We start from the raw sequence: 18,794 nt of genomic DNA on the forward strand, positions 1-18,794 counted from the left end.
TGCGTGCGTGTTTTATGAATTGGACAGACATCACAGCTTTAGAGGCGACCAACAACACTCCATCCATTTTAGTATATCATCACTGTCAGGCAGAAACCTTGTAGGCCTATCTCCATATTTTGTAAATTATAATCCCCTACTTTGTCATGCGACAGAGTCACACAAAAGTACCGAAAATAGTCAATCTACAAGCTCATAACGTGTCGCATCGTGTTGTAGACGGCTAGACGCTTGTAAATCTGCTATGTTCTCTCATTTCAAAGCATTTTGAAAGTGATAGTTAAGTGTGTTTTAAGTAAGTAATACGACATACTTAACTCATTGAGTGCCATTGACGTGTTTCACGTGTTTTACCGCTATGAAAATAAAAAAAAAAAAGATGTTCAGAACCCAAGATATCATTATCTGAAGATTTGCAGCTCCATCCACTCCTTGTTTAACTTATAACTGAAAAAGGCTGTATCTTGCTTCCTAAGCACTTTTTTTTTACTTTGAAAAAATCTCTGGTACTGGGACAACATAGCCAGAAATAATTCTGGCACTCGTGAGTTAAGTGTGTCTTAAATATGTCGTATTAAAAGGATCCCTGGCTAATAAGCCTTATATGCCTTAATACATAATACGTATAATACATTATAATTGCCCTCTATAATAAAAACATATTTAAAATATTGTTTTGATGCTCATATTAAAGTAATACTAGGTAACGTTTTCAACAAAACTAAAGTTAAATTGTATATCTTTTGTGAGTGGCAAAAGTTTCACAACACCCACTCCATGAATTTCACCCCCGGAAGCCTTTTATTTATATATTTTCTATTGAACGGTGACGGGGGGGACTTTCCCGGGAAAATGACGTCATCTGGCCGGAAAACGGAGGCGGAAATGCACTGGTTTCCTGTTTGGCCAGGAACTACCGCAACGGTTTCCTGTTTGGCCAGGAACTACCGTGCTAATAACAAAAAGGAACCTCACGCTGATTTTAAGAGAATGTAGGATTGGAAGATCGAAAAAGAACAGAAAAAGAAAGCACAGCTCATGGTAACTAATGCTCCACTGGCTAAGAGAAACGATCCGAAGATAGTATAAAACAATTAAAAGAACGCTTTTTGAAATGCTTCCGGCTTCCGGAATTCTGGGTAATCGAGGACTACGGAAATTGTATGCAGTGACGGTAGTGACCAGCAGAGGTTGCTAAAAATCGTTATTTGTGAATCTGCATTGTACAACTTTAACCTTAAAGGGCAAGACCACTTTGGTAGAGGTTTGGGTTGTGTAGTTACCTTGCCATGATGTAACTCCAAAGGTGGGCAAGAAATCAAAAATAATTGCTCCATTGATTAGAAATTGATAATTCAAAATATGCTCCTCATTGACTTACATTGTATGGTAAAACAGCTCTCAAAGTCACTCTTTTAGCACATAAACTAACGCAAACAAAGTTGATTCAGACAATATAGAGCATCACCAAACCCAGTACTAAAAATGTCAACTTCCTGTTGATTTAGCCATTTTTAATAAGTAGAAAACCTGGACTGGATCCGCGGATCCGGATCCAGATCTTCAAATAGTAAAATCAACAGGAAGTTGACATTTTTATTAAAAAAACAAACAGTACTGGGTTTGGTGATGCTCTATATTGTCTGAATCAGCTATGTTTAGGTTCATTTATGTGCTAAAAGAGTGACTTTGAGAGCTGTTTTACCGTACAATGTAAGTCAATGAGGAGCATATTTAGAATTATCAATTTCTAATCAATGGAGCAATTATTTTTGATTTCTTGCCCACCTTTGGAGTTACATCATGGCAAGGTAACTACACAACCCAAACCTCTAACAAAGTGGTCTTACCCTTTAAGAAGTATTAATACGTTTTTTAGTTGGCTCATGCATTCCATAGGCTGGGTTTTAAATTTGAGTTATAGAGGCACATTATAATGTATTAAGGAATATAAGGCTTATTAGCCAGGGATCCTTTTAACAAGAGCTTGTGACTTTCCTGAAAAGCAACGGTTTGGAACATACAAGGTTTTTCTGCCTGACAGTGATGCTATACAGTGATTGGGCCAGACTGCAAGCTTATCAATGTTGCAGCAACACAGAGCTTGACCCAAGCCCGGCGAGATGTGATGTGATGTGCGAGAAAACATCTGCAGCCTGTGGAATCTTGTTCCATTACAGTCGATGCCATAGCTTCTGGCAGACTGTGGTCATCTGGGCCTTTTGACTTCAGAAAGTGCATTTCCACTCTGGTCTTGCTGACTGAGCGTGTTTTGACCTTGGCGCTTTTTATAGCTAATCTCCTCTAATTTATTTTGAAATCCCATTTTGTTCCTTATTCAATCTTTTAATCCTCAAATAGAATTGTCTGTTACTTTGGATTTATGATTTCTCTTTCCTTCCCAAGCATTTCAGATTCTGAATCGGGCACACTCATTAATATTTATGCTCATTTTGCTCCCAGTCTCTGCTAAGAGAATAATCATACTGCCTGCACCCCTGATTAATTCCGTGAAAATTTCAATTTGGTAGATGTGTCAGCGAGCCAACTCTTTCGTGACATTTCCCTTGTCACTCGGGTGCCCATTTAAGCCTGTCGTCTTGCACATTCCGCTGTTTCATTTGCATTTTATTATGGCTGCTCAATCTCTGAACCATCACCGCCCAGCCCACCGCACACTCCCCATCCTTGCTCAGGGTGATTGCATTGGCTTCTGTCAACAAGACATGCTGTCATCTATCCCACTCTACCGCATGCTGTCTTTACTATTATTATTAGTAGGCCTTTCAGCAGGACACAGTGGTCGAGTCAGTTGTTGATCAGTAATTTTAACACAGAGTGCATATGTTAGAATATGGACATATTTGACATGTGATGGGCGTAATTAATGGTCATAATACAAAATGGTAAATGTTTAAAAAAAATTAGCATATCTTGAATGAGACGCATATGTATACATACTGTATATGTTTAGATTTTTTTTGGTCAAATAATTGGTCAATAAATATATGTGAATTATAGAGATATCTTGTTTGGAACCCATTAGATGGACGGACTGACCAACGGACCACATTGCCATCTTTCTGCCATCCTCCTGCCGCTGAAAACGACAACGAAGATTGGTTACTAGCACCAAAAGATCATAATCTTTGAAGGAAGTAGATAATGCTGCTGTAATTCAATATGTGTGTTGTTGATCTATTGCATACATCTTTCAAATAGACAGGGAAAGGCAAAAAGAAAAGAATACATGTATTTTCTTTAAAGATGACTATCAACATCCACCCTGCCATCTTAATCCTCTGATTCAGAGGAAATGCTCTGTCACATCTGCTGCTATCTGCTGTGAAATTAGTTCCTCTGTGGCAGCTGCAGGTGACCAGTGTTGCCATGTTTGCTTATTATAAGTGACTTGTCACTTTTTTCTGTAAAGTTGCTTTTAAATATTGGTAGTTCCTTACGGGTTGCGTTTTTTTTGGGCTTGTTTTTAAAGTGTAGTTGCTTATTTGGGCTTGCTTCCCAAACATTTTCATGTCAAGGACCCCCATATGAATATGTATTTGCCCGTGGATCCCCCCATCAAAAAATATGTTGTTTGTTTCAGAATGTTTAACTTTTTTCTGTCTATTTTCAACTATCCGATGCATATCGGTTTAAAGTGCTCATGGGGCCTAGCCTGGGAAGCAAAGCTTTTCGGGTCTATGATCCGGTCGGGAGCGGAAGTAGCCCTACGTCACCAGGCGCGTCATCCGCGTCATCAGGTGACCGGATCGCGACAATCCGGAAAGACGTCACCCCAAAATAGGTCCGTCCTAATAAAATCCTTGATGCGGCGTAGTTTAGCTTATTTTTTAAATATAAATGTGAGTGTACTTTCCGGAGACTATTTAGCATCTGTATTATCCGTATTATCCCACGGGGAAATTCTATTCCATTTAAATAGGGATTGGGGAACCAAAACAAAGCGGCACCGCAAACCGGATCGCGACAATCCGGAAAGAGGATATATATTTATTTTTTTCAGTAGGCGTGGGCCGCGTGGCCTAGACCGGATGATATGGGTCTTTAGTAACGCATACCAGGCTTTCCTCCGAGGTGGAAAGACTGGTGACGCGAGGTTACATGGGGCCTAGTCGTTTCTTTTGGGCTTGTTTTCATAGACCTGGTTGCTTATTTCTCTCGCAGAATCTGGCAACACTGCAGGTGACACTGGTGATTGTAAGGGGCGGGGGCTGAGCAATGCCAAGACGGAACAGAGAGGTCATGCCAGCATCGAGGCATCTGCTCAACAAAACAGAGTCCTGGTATACGGTTATATTCAGGTGAGTTCAGTTTACCTGTTCAATCTCCATTAGCAGTATATTTGAGAGCAGAGGTGTCTGCTGTTAGATTAATTGTCAAATGTGGGTGAATATCTCAGAATTGTGCACACTCAAGCAAGTTTGCTTCTGTTACGGCCCTATGTGGCCTCATATTGTATTTTTAACCCTCTTGAGTGATTGCAGTGCCCTATTTGGTAATGGATGGTGAAGTGGAGATTGGAGGAGTGGCATGTCTGGAGACACACCTGGGCCTCATTCTTCAATCAGCCCAGCCAGCATAAAACCCTGGGAGAAGCTCTTCTACCGGCCTTTTGCCATCCGTCACCATGTGCTGCTGAACCCTTTTCTGTTAGTTAGCTGTGTTTACTTTACTACTGTAGGTCTGTTGGCTGTGTGCCTAACCTTCTCATGCTTAGTGCGTAAAGGTTACTTTATTTACTGAGTGTTTAAAGTAGAGACCATTGTAATCAGCAAATCTTAGACAGGAAATTATATTCCAAACCTTTCCCCGAAGTGCTTTTGAACTGGGAAGCTGGTAGGGGTGTGCCGCCATTTATTTTGCTCCCCCTTTTGTCCCTGTTTTTCTTAGGTAGGGAGTTTAGATTGTACTTTTTATTTTGGTGTAGATTAGGTTGTTTTATTTTCAGGTAGGGTGTATTTTGGCTTTGGCCACCCTGAAGCTGTGTGCTTTCCCTGTTTATTCATCCCTTGTACATTTAAGTTTAATCCTAATAATAAATTGTACCCTTTCTTGTTGACCCTGGTTTGGTTTGAAATGTGTTACTCCTTTATAACCTCTAGACCCTTATAAGGTCGTAACATATTTGGGGGCTCGTCCGGGATCAGCAACCAGTGTTTTTTTTGGTGTTCGGATGGTAAAATGGCACTTTTTGATTTAAAGCATTTTTTTGAACGATCCAACAATAGATAGGCTTACAAATGCAGGACGGCAGACTTGAACATAATTGTTGACCATTTCCAGATCCAGTCAACTGGGCTTAAGGCTGAGCTAAAAGCCATGGTGTTGGCAGGGCTGGTGGCAAACAAAGTCATTGTGTTGCCGCCTGAGCTTGAACATGCTCAGCCGGAGCCTCAAGTGGAGGGGGGTGGTGGCGCTGCTCAAGGTGGGGGATAGTCACCCCTGTCTTGAGTTCCTCTTCGGGGGAATCTAAACTAGATGGTGCTAGTTTAAAGCTGCGCTTAACCCGCCTTCGGCTAGATGCCGAAGGTAAGATACATGGCTTGCAAGGTGGAAATGGAATACAAGCTGGACTTGCACCGCATTGAGGTAGAGATGAGCATTAAAATACGGCAGCTGGAGCTAGATGCAATTATGTGTCTAGAGTGTAACACGCACAACCATTAGGGTCCCCTACTGTTCCTCCTCGCACCAAGGTGCGCACCATGGAGAAACCGGAACCCTCCGTGTCCTCTGTTCCAGCTACTACATTCGATGCAGGTGCCGACTCTGTCCAAGCAACTTAACCAAACCACTTCCAAGCTGAAGCCAGGTAGACTATGCTACTATTGCCACCAGCCTGGTCATAGCATTGCCGACTGTCCTGATCTCCAGTTTAAAGGTCAACCTCTACAAGTCAAGTAAGCCTATTTTGAGCAAATTGTCAGTTGGTCAATACTTTAAAATGTGTCATCCCCTTGTTCTGTGTGGACACAGTCTGGTGTGACTGTATGTCCAGAACTTGGTCTTTTTGTGGGGTGGACACAGGTTAACCTTGAATGACTTGGTGTTATTCTTTGTTTCCAACGGTTTTGATTTGTATGGTGTGGATATTTAGGTGTTTCTGTTTTGTAAACCTCTGAGTTTATTTTTATGGGAGGGGGTGTTACGGCCCTATGTGGCCTCATATTGTATTTTTAACCCTCTTGAGTGATTGCAGTGCCCTATTTGGTAATGGATGGTGAAGTGGAGATTGGAGGAGTGGCATGGTGTCTGGAGACACACCTGGGCCTCATTCTTCAATCAGCCCAGCCAGCATAAAACCCTGGGAGAAGCTCTTCTACCGGCCTTTTGCCATCCGTCACCATGTGCTGCTGAACCCTTTTCTGTTAGTTAGCTGTGTTTACTTTACTACTGTAGGTCTGTTGGCTGTGTGCCTAACCTTCTCATGCTTAGTGCGTAAAGGTTACTTTATTTACTGAGTGTTTAAAGTAGAGACCATTGTAATCAGCAAATCTTAGACAGGAAATTATATTCCAAACCTTTCCCCGAAGTGCTTTTGAACTGGGAAGCTGGTAGGGGTGTGCCGCCATTTATTTTGCTCCCCCTTTTGTCCCTGTTTTTCTTAGGTAGGGAGTTTAGATTGTACTTTTTATTTTGGTGTAGATTAGGTTGTTTTATTTTCAGGTAGGGTGTATTTTGGCTTTGGCCACCCTGAAGCTGTGTGCTTTCCCTGTTTATTCATCCCTTGTACATTTAAGTTTAATCCTAATAATAAATTGTACCCTTTCTTGTTGACCCTGGTTTGGTTTGAAATGTGTTACTCCTTTATAACCTCTAGACCCTTATAAGGTCGTAACAGCTTCTAAGAAGAAGTTTTAATAACTTACCAACGTGAAAAATGTGTTGGGATTTTTTTTTTGAAAAGGGGTACAATCATGCATTGGTAAAACACAAGGCTATGAAATCAATAATCCCTGTTCACTTCAACATTTTACCTGTTCACTTTAACCTTTTTAGTGGAACTGTCCATTCACTTTCTGTATGGAGCGGTGCCTTTGGGTTAATCTGGAGAGAAAACTGACGAATTTAGACAATTTAGAAATCAGCTCCCTCCCTGTGAGCAGAGTAATGTCACTAAGGAAAATAAGAACAATTTTCCCCTGGAGCTGCAGGAAAAACTGTCCCTATAAATGTCCCAGAGGACAAGAATGTCATGCCACAGCCCTGTACATTTTGAGCCTTTTAGCTGAAACAGAAGGCACATCATGGAAATCATCCAAACCATTAGACCAAAGGGTAATTCAATGGTGGGAAGACATTTTCATTTAACATTACCCTACGTGTATTTTGGGTTAATGGCACATCAACCTAGTTCATCTTCACTTTTATCTTCCTTTATTTGTTCATAGCTGTAAACGTGAGAAACCCCTTCAGGGTGATTAGACCCCGACACGATAATTACTGGGGTTTATTTCTGAATAATGACCCGCTCCCCATTGATTATCGCTTGCATAACATATCTGCCAGTGAGGCTGGTGATATGTTTCTCTCATGGCTAATGGCCACATTTCTCATTTTGTAACACTCTCTTTGCTGTTGTAAGATAGCAGTCCCCATCATTAAAATTGTCACATAGACACATTCTCATACTTGACCCTCTCATGTTCTTAACCCACATGCAGCAGCCTCTCTCCTAGTTGAATTCATGCTAATACCTCAATTGTGCTGATGCTCTCTATACTGTACATTCTTGCGGTGATGTTGTCAGCTCATTATTCAAGCACACAGGGCTCACAGGAATAGCACTTTTCCATCAGTTCACAGTGAATAGTAGACCAGATTTCCACTTTTCACATATTTTGCATTGGAAATGATTATTCACCTTGTAACTGGAATCCTACTGTTTTGGGGCCTTGTCTTTGGATCAAGTGAACACAGCATTTGGGTCATTATTGGAATATGCTAACTATGTTTTCTAAATCAATATTGGAATATCATGTATTCTTATCCTATATTAACAGCACCAAAAACCTGAGGACTTCGGCAGTACTTGTAGTTGTACTGTCCCCTGCACGCTTGCCATGCTCTTGTTCTGTGTTTTGCTACTCATGTTCAGTTAACCTTCAATAAACTTAATAGTGTAAGTGTTTCTGAAGGTGTGTAGTAATTGGTTATATGGTTAATGTCAAACTAGTGTTGGTGTATGGACGCCATGTTTTTGTAACGGATAAGGATTAGCATTTTTTTGTAACTTTTATTTCATGTTGGTTAGGTTAGAGCAGGGGTCTTCAACCTTTTCAGGCCAGGGACCCCCAAACTGATGTGGAGATGGAGCAGGGACCCCCTACCTCGTAGGGTAGGGGGGGCTACCACATATATTGTATATTTATGTATACAATTGTGTTTTATATTGCCTGCTCCTATACGCACCTGCCCCAGTAGTGTGCAAAATAAAAAATCTCTACAAAATATGTATAAACATACCATGATATTGTGCATTGTGCCTCCATTTATCTGTTTGCTATGGATTCATGTTATGTTTAAAGACAATTTGACATTTTGGGGGGGGAAAAGGGATTTTTTTTTTTTTTTTTTCAAACAAAAATATTGTTTAATCAAACAACAATTTCGCGGACCCCCTGCAGTACCTCCGCGGACCCCCTAGGGGTCGCGGACCCCCTGTTGAATACCTCTGGGTTAGAGAGAGTTTAAAACTTGAGATTAGGGTTAGACTTATTTTCTTTATTTATTGATTTGCTCCGTATATCATTTTTGTCATGTTCAACCATCATTTAATACTTTAAGTCACATATTATGTAAAAATGCAAACCTAAAATAAAAACTGGGTTTCACTCTCCAACTTTATGTCGCAATCCATCCTTCCCCCAGACAGGATTGTAACATAAACAAAAATCCATGCCAATTCAGAGCTGTATTTTATTGTCATTGAGATGTATTCCAAAAAACGCTTATTATGAATATCGCTTGTCCTTGACTTGTGTCTCTATATCTCAATCTGTAATTAGACTGAAATAATTCAGGTAATGCACAGTACAATTAGTGCTAATGACATGAGGGAGTCAGGGCTGGTTTCTGTGCCCTGTCACTGTCAGTACCCTGTCATTATCTGCCGCGTTATTTACAGAACATGGCCTAATGTTGGAGTTTGTCTTTCACTTAAATGAAGTTTTACTTAGCTAAATTCGCATAAGAGTGTGACTATACAGTCCAAAATACCAGTGGTGGAAGAAGTACTGTCATTTTTTACTTAAGTAAAAGTATCAATACCACAATGTAGAAATACTCTGTTACAAGTAAAAGTCCGGTGTTAAAAATGTACTTGAGTAAGAGTACAAAAGTATTGGCATCAAAATATACTTAAAGTACCAAAAGTAAAAGTACTCATTTTGCAGAATGTCCCATTTCACAAGTTCGTCATGTATACAAATCTTTTGAAAAAACAAGCTTACAACGCGCCGCTTGTGAGCTGGAAATACTCCAGTTACTTTACACCACTGCAAAATACTAGTACCTCCCTGCTTTCCACCAAATGAAGAGAAAATTAGAGTAGACTCCCAAGTTCCACACCCCTGAATTGCCTCAAATAATTAGATAATGGTTGCTGTCAGGCAACCTTGTATCTCCATATTTTATCTTTTGTGTTTTGTTTTAGTTTTTTTCATAAATGAATGCCCTATTATATACTTAATCATATGACAGTGTCACACAAAAGTAATGGAAATAGCCGATCTACAAGCTCCCAGTGCGTTGATCTGCTGTTTTCGCCATTTCTGAAAGAATTCTGGAATTCTGAAAATCCTTGTGTATAATGACATGCCCAAAATAGGTAGGCACACCAGATTGAAAATGGTCTACCTGTGTACATGTTGTGACACAATAACTACATTGGATCCATTGGAACACAGGTTCTTTGTTCCATTTCCTGAGAAGTAGAGGGACAGTGAGTGCATTCTCCATGGATGCCGGAGATTGCACTCGCTCCTTCTCGAAAAGTAGCGGTTTTGTACATTACATAGCAGGTTTCTACCAGAGAAAATGAATGAATGAATGAGGCCACCTTGCCAGATGGCATCTTGATCACAGACAGGTAGCAGAATGGAGAGATGAGGGGAAATTGGATCCAATGATGAGGCTCAGGTGGTTCATGAAGTGTGCCGTACCCGCAGCACAACCACACTCATCTACACTTCATTGATAGATTTCCTGTGCGAGGTATTAGGAGGCACACAGCTCCGAATCACACACAATAGTAACATTGCAGTCTTCCGCAATGTCTAGAGGGGTTACTGTCAAGCAGTTAAAGCTGTCGAATTGGATTTGAAGTGCAATGGGGAATGCTCTTCCCTTTGAATACATCCTAATTAACAGACTGTCAAAAGGCAGGCAGATGTAAAAAGAAAAGGGGGGAAAAAGCTATTATGGAGGCAACAACACTGTAGCACCTGTAAATGTACCATATGTTTGTGTGAGCCCTATGCACAAGGCAACCTAATCAGCTTTCCCACATATGAATGGATAAACCTAACAAGGCACAAAATTGGAATTTTAATTGTGTGTGTGTGTGTGTGTGTGTGTGTGTGTGTGTGTGTGTGTGTGTGTGTGTGTGTGTGTGTGTGTGTGTGTGTGTGGTGTGTGTGGTGTGTGTGGTGTGTGTGTGTGTGTGTGTGTGTGTGTGTGTGTGTGTGCGTGCAGGGTTTTAACACATCCCACCACTCACCAGCAGCTGTGAAACTCCACCAGAGAGGATGAAAACATATGGAGGTCAAATGCAAATCACTTGGGTTATAAATGAAAACCAAATGTAATCGGATCTGCATTCTAATATGCAATTGAGGCAGGTGGGCAAAACGGATTGATTCAAATGTTTGATAAATGGTTGCAATAGTTAGACTCGCCACTAGGACTTGAATTAGATGCCATTTTTGTTTAAGTCACTTATGATAATGCTATACACGCTTCAACCCTTGTCTCATCATTGAGGGTGAATTGAATCGCAAGATTCCAAAATTCATGATATGGAAAAAGAGCAGAGAGGGGAAGTACATGCCTAGAAGCATCTACAATTACAATTAACAATTTAGGGCGGGCGTTTAGCAGACACAAATTCTGAGTAAATGGCATGAACCCTAGTTGAACAAGGACAGGGTAAATGTATAGAGTGCAAAGAAAACAATAAATGCTACAAGGTAATTAGGATTGATAGGTAAAAGTCAATCCTAGCATGTGTCTAAACCAGTGTTTCTCAATTGGGGATACGCATACCCCTAGGGTTGAGCTGAGTTTGAGTTTATCATAGGATCCCCATTAGCTAATACAGAACATCAGCTAATCTTCCTCCTCACACGTAACATGAAAATATGACAATAAACAAGACAATTACAAAACAATTACAAAACACCGAGAGACAATTGTTAGTGGACATGTTACAAGTACTTGAATTGTAACTTTAAGCCGAACTGAGAGTGAATTCATGGTTTTAAAAGAAGAAAATAAGCCCATTCTCATGATTTGTTGGCACTGCATATATATGAAAATAAATCACTGTATATGCAAATGAGCTCTCTCCCATTTCATTTGCATCTCTTTGTGGGAGTTAATCACTCCACTCACACAACATTTATTCATTTTGCTGTCACCATGATCAGACTACATTGCCATTATGTCTCTCATTTAAATTTCCTGTCACAAATCTCTTTATTTTGGCACTACATGGATGGGTCCATTGGGATATTCTTCCACTTGTTTGGACTACAACTAACGATTGTTTTCATAATTGGTTAATCTATTTATAGTTAATCTATTTATAACTGTTTTTCTTTATTCTATGATTAATTTGCAAAATTCCATCAAACGCTCATCTCAACAGACATCTTGAAATTGCTTAGCTTATATATGTTCACCCATCAGTCAGAATGGAACCTTTATATTATGCGTTAGATTTGGGTGAAGTAACACATACATTACAAATAAGACGCGCGAACGCGGGAAGCGAACGCAGCCCTTTAAAAAAAAAAAATGTTATGTTGTGTATTTACGGACTTTTAATCTGTGTTATTTCACCGTGATGGGGAGAGCGTAGAGAGAAAGTCACGTGACTGCCTCCGCCTCGTATTGAAGTTAATGGGGGGGATATGGTTCTCCTATGCACGGAGTTTCGGAGTTCCTAGTCATCTATGCACGGAATTGCCGTTTGTCAATCCGTGCTATTTCACCGTGTTTGGGGGGCGATTGGGTTGGTTTCATAGTAAGCTCCACTCTGAGATCTGTCAGCAGCCAATGAGAGCGTGAGTCACATGGGGGCGCGGCTGCACACAGGCAGTGCACACAGAGCCACACACAGAGCCACAGAGCCACACACACACAACCCGAGCACGGTTTCATAGTAAGCTCCACTTGGGCGGAGGCGCGCCGAAACCAATTATTTGTTTGCAAATAAATAATTTTATACATTTTCCACAGTGAATGACTTGTTTATTTGATTAATCATTTCACCCCTATCACCCGTAGCCCCGGACCCCCATCTGAAAATATTTTGTGACAGGGACCCCCATACAGGATAATGTTTCAAAGATATTCCAAATATATATTTTTAAATTGTCAAGATTGTTTTGAAACTTCAGCCGCTTGTTTCTCTTGCAAGATCTGGCAACACTGCTTCTTCTGCCTCTTGTGTTGGCTTTCCATTCCTCTCTGCATTGATTCCTGACAAATTAATTTAAGTTTGCCTGTAACAACGTGGGGCAGAGCCTGACAGGGCTAATGATCCTCTTGTTGACGTTCGTATTCAACATCGCAGGCTTTTCTCTCCTTGGTTGTCTCTCCAAAATCCCTTGTTGTGTGTGTGCCTGCCCTCAGCTCATATTAGCTATGAAGCCCATTATCTGTTAAGTGGCATGACACCGCAGAGGATTCTGTTGCCCGTGAGTAAAATCCTGAGTGATAATTTAACTCTGACAGTGTCAAAATGGACCCTGTCACTCACAGTTAAAGCAGCACTATGTAACCTTTTAACAACTATATAGTATATTATGTCCCACAAAATTAGAAATTTAACATTTTTAAGCAAATCAATCATCCTTCCATAAATGTATAGACTCAGGGGAGTTCTCTGCTAGAGCTTGACTGTATTACTATGTAGGGACGTTGAGTTTTATCCTGGCATTTGCCAAGGCACCAAGGCAGAACTGCCAGTCAAAGCGAAGACGTTGACTGCCATGTTATTTGTGTCCAAAGTGTCCAAACTTAACTACTGTACATAGTGCTGCCTTAACTTTAACACTCAGGATTGCTGCGTATAATTAAAGCCCTTAGTACAGCTTCCACTTACAGTGAACATAAACATGCTTTTTTCAATCATGTATTAAAATCAGTGTTGATCAGTGTTTGTTCAAATGCTCTGTGTTATGGGATTTCTGAGCACTTACTTGCCGTTTATTAGCAGGGTTTACAATGAATGACATGCAACACGCACACGCACACGCACACGCACACGCACACGCACACGCACACGCACACACAGGACACACGCACAAACATCACTGACGCACACATGCACAAAGGTATCAGAGACACTCCCACTGTTATTGAGTAACGGCCATAAAAGCCATTTTATTGGCCATTATCGCATGGAAGCAGCTTGTGCATGCATTCAGAATCAATCCGTGTCCCAAGTAAAGTGTACACGACACGACAAAGGCTCTCACAGTAACCTCATCTTCTAAATACGACCTGCGTTAATGGCAATGAGGAGTCAAGTGTTCTTGGAGTAGTAGGACAAGGGAATAGTTAACTCAATGACTCTGCTGCTGTGGCCTGCGAGGCTGCTGGTCTGTTTACTGGTGTATGTCCGTCTGTGTGCTGCTGCTGCTGGGGCCTGTTCACCGGGAGAGTTGACCTGTGTCCAGGGATCGTGTGTCATACCGGACGACAGTGTGTGTGACTTTAGTGACAACTGTAGGGACGGCAGCAATGAGAAAGACTGTGAGTACAGACCGTGATCCAACCACTTAAACCATCTATTCTTAGTAAAACGGACCTGAGTTGCAACTGCACTTGGACCGCTTTCTTTTTCGTCTATCCCAAATCTCGTCGCCGAAAAATGGCCGATCTACAAGCTTACAACGCGTCACTCACTACGCAATGTGTTGTGAGCTTGTAGATCAGCAATTTTTGGCCAAATGTTCCCCCCAGAATAGGCATGCTGGGGATCAAGTGGGTAATTTAAAGCTGGACTATGATATCATATGAATAAATTAAAACTATATAATGTGTTTTAATGTGAGTTTCAAGGTTTTGTATTTGTCACTTATTCATGGCCGGGGGTGCTTGAAATTAAAAAGTTTGAGAACCATTGATTTAGGAATAGATAAAAATCCCATTAATAATTGTTAAAGTGCAGCTACAAGTAGGTAAAATAATAATGTGAATAGTAGTAAGAGTATAAAACAGTAGTGCAACATCAACTGAAGCGTTCAAAATATTACTGTAAATTACATATCATGTGATAAATTCCATCGGATTGGCACAGACTGGTAAATTCACCGATACCGATTTTTAGGCAGTATCGACAGCTTTTTCCGATACTGGTGTAGGTATCGGAACAACTCTATTTTCCGTGGTAATGGAATATGTCACAAAGCTGAACTGAAACTTACACAAGCATGACTGCCAGCTAATGAAACAGCAGGGCTCAACCAAAAGTAGACAGACAGCCTAACTGTCAGACAGACTGCCTTTTTAGACAGCCTTTCATTCATGACAAGCAGAAATTATATGGCTTTCATTTATATACACAGGCGGTTCCAAGAAATAATGTGTCCCATGTTCACTATATTCAACTGAATCGACGGGTTTTAGCTGTGTGGTATCCTCATAAAATGACAACAGTGTCATGTCATGTGAGGTGAAGTGAGAGCTCACATTTGGATTTACTGTTACACCATTGAAAATTATATTCTTTCAATATGCTACTCGGTTACATACTATACTCTCATATACTCAGGGGTGAGCTCTAGGTGGTGCTCAGGGGGTCGGCGACCCCTTAGCTCTGACACTATGGGGGCTGGGGGCTCACGCATGCTCCACATGCACGCGCGAGCACGCACCGTCAGCGGCACCTTAAAGTTTAAACAACAGCCTCTCAAGGTTTGCGCCGTCAGCGAGCCGTTCTCAATAGCCTCTACCTGGCTGCTTTGCATAACATTAGGCTACTCGAGAAAAGCCATGGACTTGAATTGAATGCGTACATTCCTCTCACAATGAGAGACAACAGTCTCTGCACAGTGTGAAGGGGATTGCTTAGCAGGGGACCCAGTTCTCTGAGACAAGACAAAGACAAGTTGTCTGATTATTTTAACTACTTATGTGTGGGTGAGTCTATGTAAAGGGCTTTTATATAAAACTAAAAGGAAAATAAAATAATTAATTAATTGAAACAAAACAACAAATTAACAATGCAACAAAAAGAAATATAATTACATTAATAATCACATGTTGAATACAGTATTTCAACTAGCACTGAGCTGAGTGGCTATGTGCACATGCCCGCGCGCGTGCACGTGCGCGCGCCGTGACGTCATAAAATAGAGCCCCCATAGCTCAAAAATCCACAGCTCACCACTGCATATACTATTACCGCGCAAGCTTGGAATAGCAAAGATTTGCTCACCTTCTCTGTGACATGAGCTCCAGGCATTATAGACTATGTGGGTGAAATCCTGGCATACTATAGGTATTCACTTTTTCAAAGAATGGAATTTATAACATGATCTTAAGATCCCAAATTTAGGGCTTAGATCACACATTGTGTGTGAGTGTAAAAATTGACGTTATATTGTGTTGCAGTGCGGTCATGATAGGTCAGTGCATTGTAGATTGATCCAAAAATATTCACACAAAATCCATAAAATGCCACTGGAAACTATGGAAGACAAAATAGCCTGTTGTTCATGCTCTGCCACAGTTTGAAAGTGTAACATACATTTCTACGCAATTCAACCATTGCATCGTCAGCATCTGGTTTTGCCCTTGAGAACAAGATGCCTCTCAGGGTAAACTGTTTTTTTGTGAAATGACACACTCAAAATAATGCTTCATTACCACTGGGACCTTTATAGTCCCTGCTTGAACATTGAGTCATAAAATGAAATTGAATCTCTGGTTTATGCAGAGACTGTTTACTCCGCAATCACTGTACACACAGAGGAGAGCTGAGATACACTTTGTAAACCCCTGGGAGAACAGACCAGTGTTGGGTTCATAGTTCATATGTGCTCTATTTGGAACCCCATGGATTAAAGCAAAATAAAATCTCTCGACTGAAAACGTTTGTATGACCAAGTTCTAATGTGCGATTTGTGAAACGGTATAAAAGGAGCCCCCCCCTCCCACTAGTGCTGTTTCCTAAACAATTAACACAATATGTAAAATGATGATGTTTCAGTGATATTGTTCCTGCTACTCTACATACTGCCAACCAGGTGAATAAATCACAGATTGAGGGCTTTAACCTTTGCTTTTATATGAAATATCCGAGACGATTAAGATTTTATGGAAGATGCTTCTGAACATATTGCTAGTTGGACCACTTCAAATGCTCTAATCTTAAAATAATAACCGAAAATAGCCTATGTACATGCTCTCAATGCGTCTGCAGACGCATTGAGAGCTTGTAGATAGGCTATTTTGCTGCACAACATGCTTCCATAGAAGACATGCTGGCTTCTATGGAATCCAAATGACTGAGAACTTTAATCCATGAGAACCTTTTTTCCATACTTAAAGGTTCGGTGCACAGGAGGTGTGACTTTGAGGAGGGATTCTGTGAGCTGACCCAGAGCTCAGACAGGCTGGCTCAGTGGACCAGAGAGACCGGGTTCCCAGGACTCAAACATGATCACGCTAACCAATCAGGTACCATATACCTTACTCTGACTAAAGTACTGTAAGTCAATGGCTATTAATGTTTGTTTGGTGGTCAGCTGCAGAACATCTGGCACTTAACTAGCTACCGTACTTCTTTATCCTGAAGAAATCACATTTTCTTTCTAACATATCGTTGCTGCCGTATTTTAACTTTTGTATTTTTTTCGTAAATTAATGCCCTACTTGATCAAACTACAGCGTCACAGAAATGTATCAAAAGTAGCAGATCTGCAAGCTCGAAACGCGGCGCGAAATCCTGAAAAGTTTTGGACATATGAGGTTTCCTCTCGACAGAGACGATATATTATGTGTCATATATATTTTTCCGTTGTTGTCCTTAAATGAATGCATTCAACACATTTGCACACACACAACACACTCATACAATTCTCTCCCTCGCAGCACACTTTCTTTTGCTTTCGCCTGTTGCTGGAGAGAGAACCGAGGCAGACCTGCAGAGTCCTGTCTTCCTGCCTTCACAGACCTGCCAGGTAAATTAACACCTTTATGAATGAAAACCAAATAAAAAAAAACAACTGACAATTGATAACTGTGATGTTTTTGTTTCCTGCCACTGAACAGATGAGTTTCTACCATCATGTTGGGGCAAAGCATGGAGCTCTTCAGATCCTGATTGAATCCCACCCCCAGGGTCAGAGAGCAGTGGTGTGGGAACACATAGAACCACAGATGGAACTGTGGCAAAGGACAGCAATACTGTTTCACAGCAATGACCAATTTCAGGTTTGTAAAACTACCCTGTGCTGAAGTGATTAAAATGCATTTAGGGAATGTTTAGTGTTAATTATAATGTTATAAGTGTTATTAAAATACAATTTAGTCATAGCCTTTCATTGGGATAGGCCCATACATAGTTTGTCTCGTCCCATGTTGCATACACTGCAATGTGCCATGTTGTGTAGTGCCAGATCTTTCATATAATGGCAGTGGTGCAGTGGATCTACAAGCATCGCAATGCGTTGGTTGTGAGCTTGTAAATGCATGTTTTGAAATAATAACCTAAATCTTAAAAGTAACAAGTAACTAAAGCTGTCAAATAATTGTAGTGGAGTAAAAAGTACAATATTTGCCTATTAGATGTAGTGGAGTAGAAGTATAAAGTATCAAAAATTTAAATATTTAAGAAAAGTAAAAGTATCTAAAAAATGTACTTAAGTACAGTACTTGAGCAAATGTACTTCCACGAATAGCATGTTACATTCTATCGCACCGTAATGTGACACAGCTTGACGTGATGCAACACGGTACAATGTGACACATTGTAACATGCAGTAACGCTAGGCATGGCAACATAGCGCAGCGTGAAGCAATGTAAAACAACGTAGCGTAACTTTAAAAACAGTAGCTGGTTGCTGTTCCAACCATGTGATGAAGCTGTCATTGGAGGAATGGCATCAGTGGCTCAGTAGGTAGAGCAGCCACTTTGGAATCAAATGGTTCCAATACCTGGCTCGTGTCAAAGTGTCCTTGAGCAAGATACTGAACACCAAACAGCTCCAGATGAGCAGGTTGGTGCTTGCCCCCTTGTATGGTTGCATCTGCTGTCGATGCGTGTATGTAATGCATGTTTGCTTTGGAAAATGGTTCTATAGAAATATAACATTTTGGAATGAGTGGCAGGTACCGTAGGTAAGACACTGGCCACCTATGTGCAGTGAGGCGGGGGGGGGGGGGGGGGGCTTTTGCCTGGACAGGACTTTTCTGAGGCCATCTGGACTCGGATGAATCCTGCTGTTTGTGTCCTTTCCATTATCCTTAGACAGAGTCTGTGTCTCACCCCTTGGTGTGCACCTTCACCCCTCTCTCACCCCTCAACCCATCTCTGC

At 41.0% G+C, this 18,794-nt stretch overlaps 1 protein-coding gene across 1 annotated transcript in view; it reads left to right on the plus strand.

Moving 5' to 3' along the window:
* Positions 1–13,817: 13,817 nt before the first annotated feature.
* The window catches only part of malrd1 (MAM and LDL receptor class A domain containing 1), a gene marked incomplete at its 5' end in the record, with an annotated part of 88,531 nt that continues 83,554 nt past the window's right edge, over positions 13,818–18,794 (plus strand). The window contains 4 exons of the mRNA XM_080417440.1: positions 13,818–14,004; positions 16,807–16,935; positions 17,383–17,438; positions 17,530–17,691. Coding sequence (XP_080273566.1) covers positions 13,818–14,004; positions 16,807–16,935; positions 17,383–17,438; positions 17,530–17,691 — 534 coding nt within the window. The remainder of the gene's footprint in view (positions 14,005–16,806; positions 16,936–17,382; positions 17,439–17,529; positions 17,692–18,794) is intronic.

Source organism: Gymnoscopelus braueri (assembly GCF_963280865.1).
Source record: "Gymnoscopelus braueri genome assembly, chromosome: 21".
In the NCBI taxonomy this organism is placed as follows: domain Eukaryota; kingdom Metazoa; phylum Chordata; class Actinopteri; order Myctophiformes; family Myctophidae; genus Gymnoscopelus; species Gymnoscopelus braueri.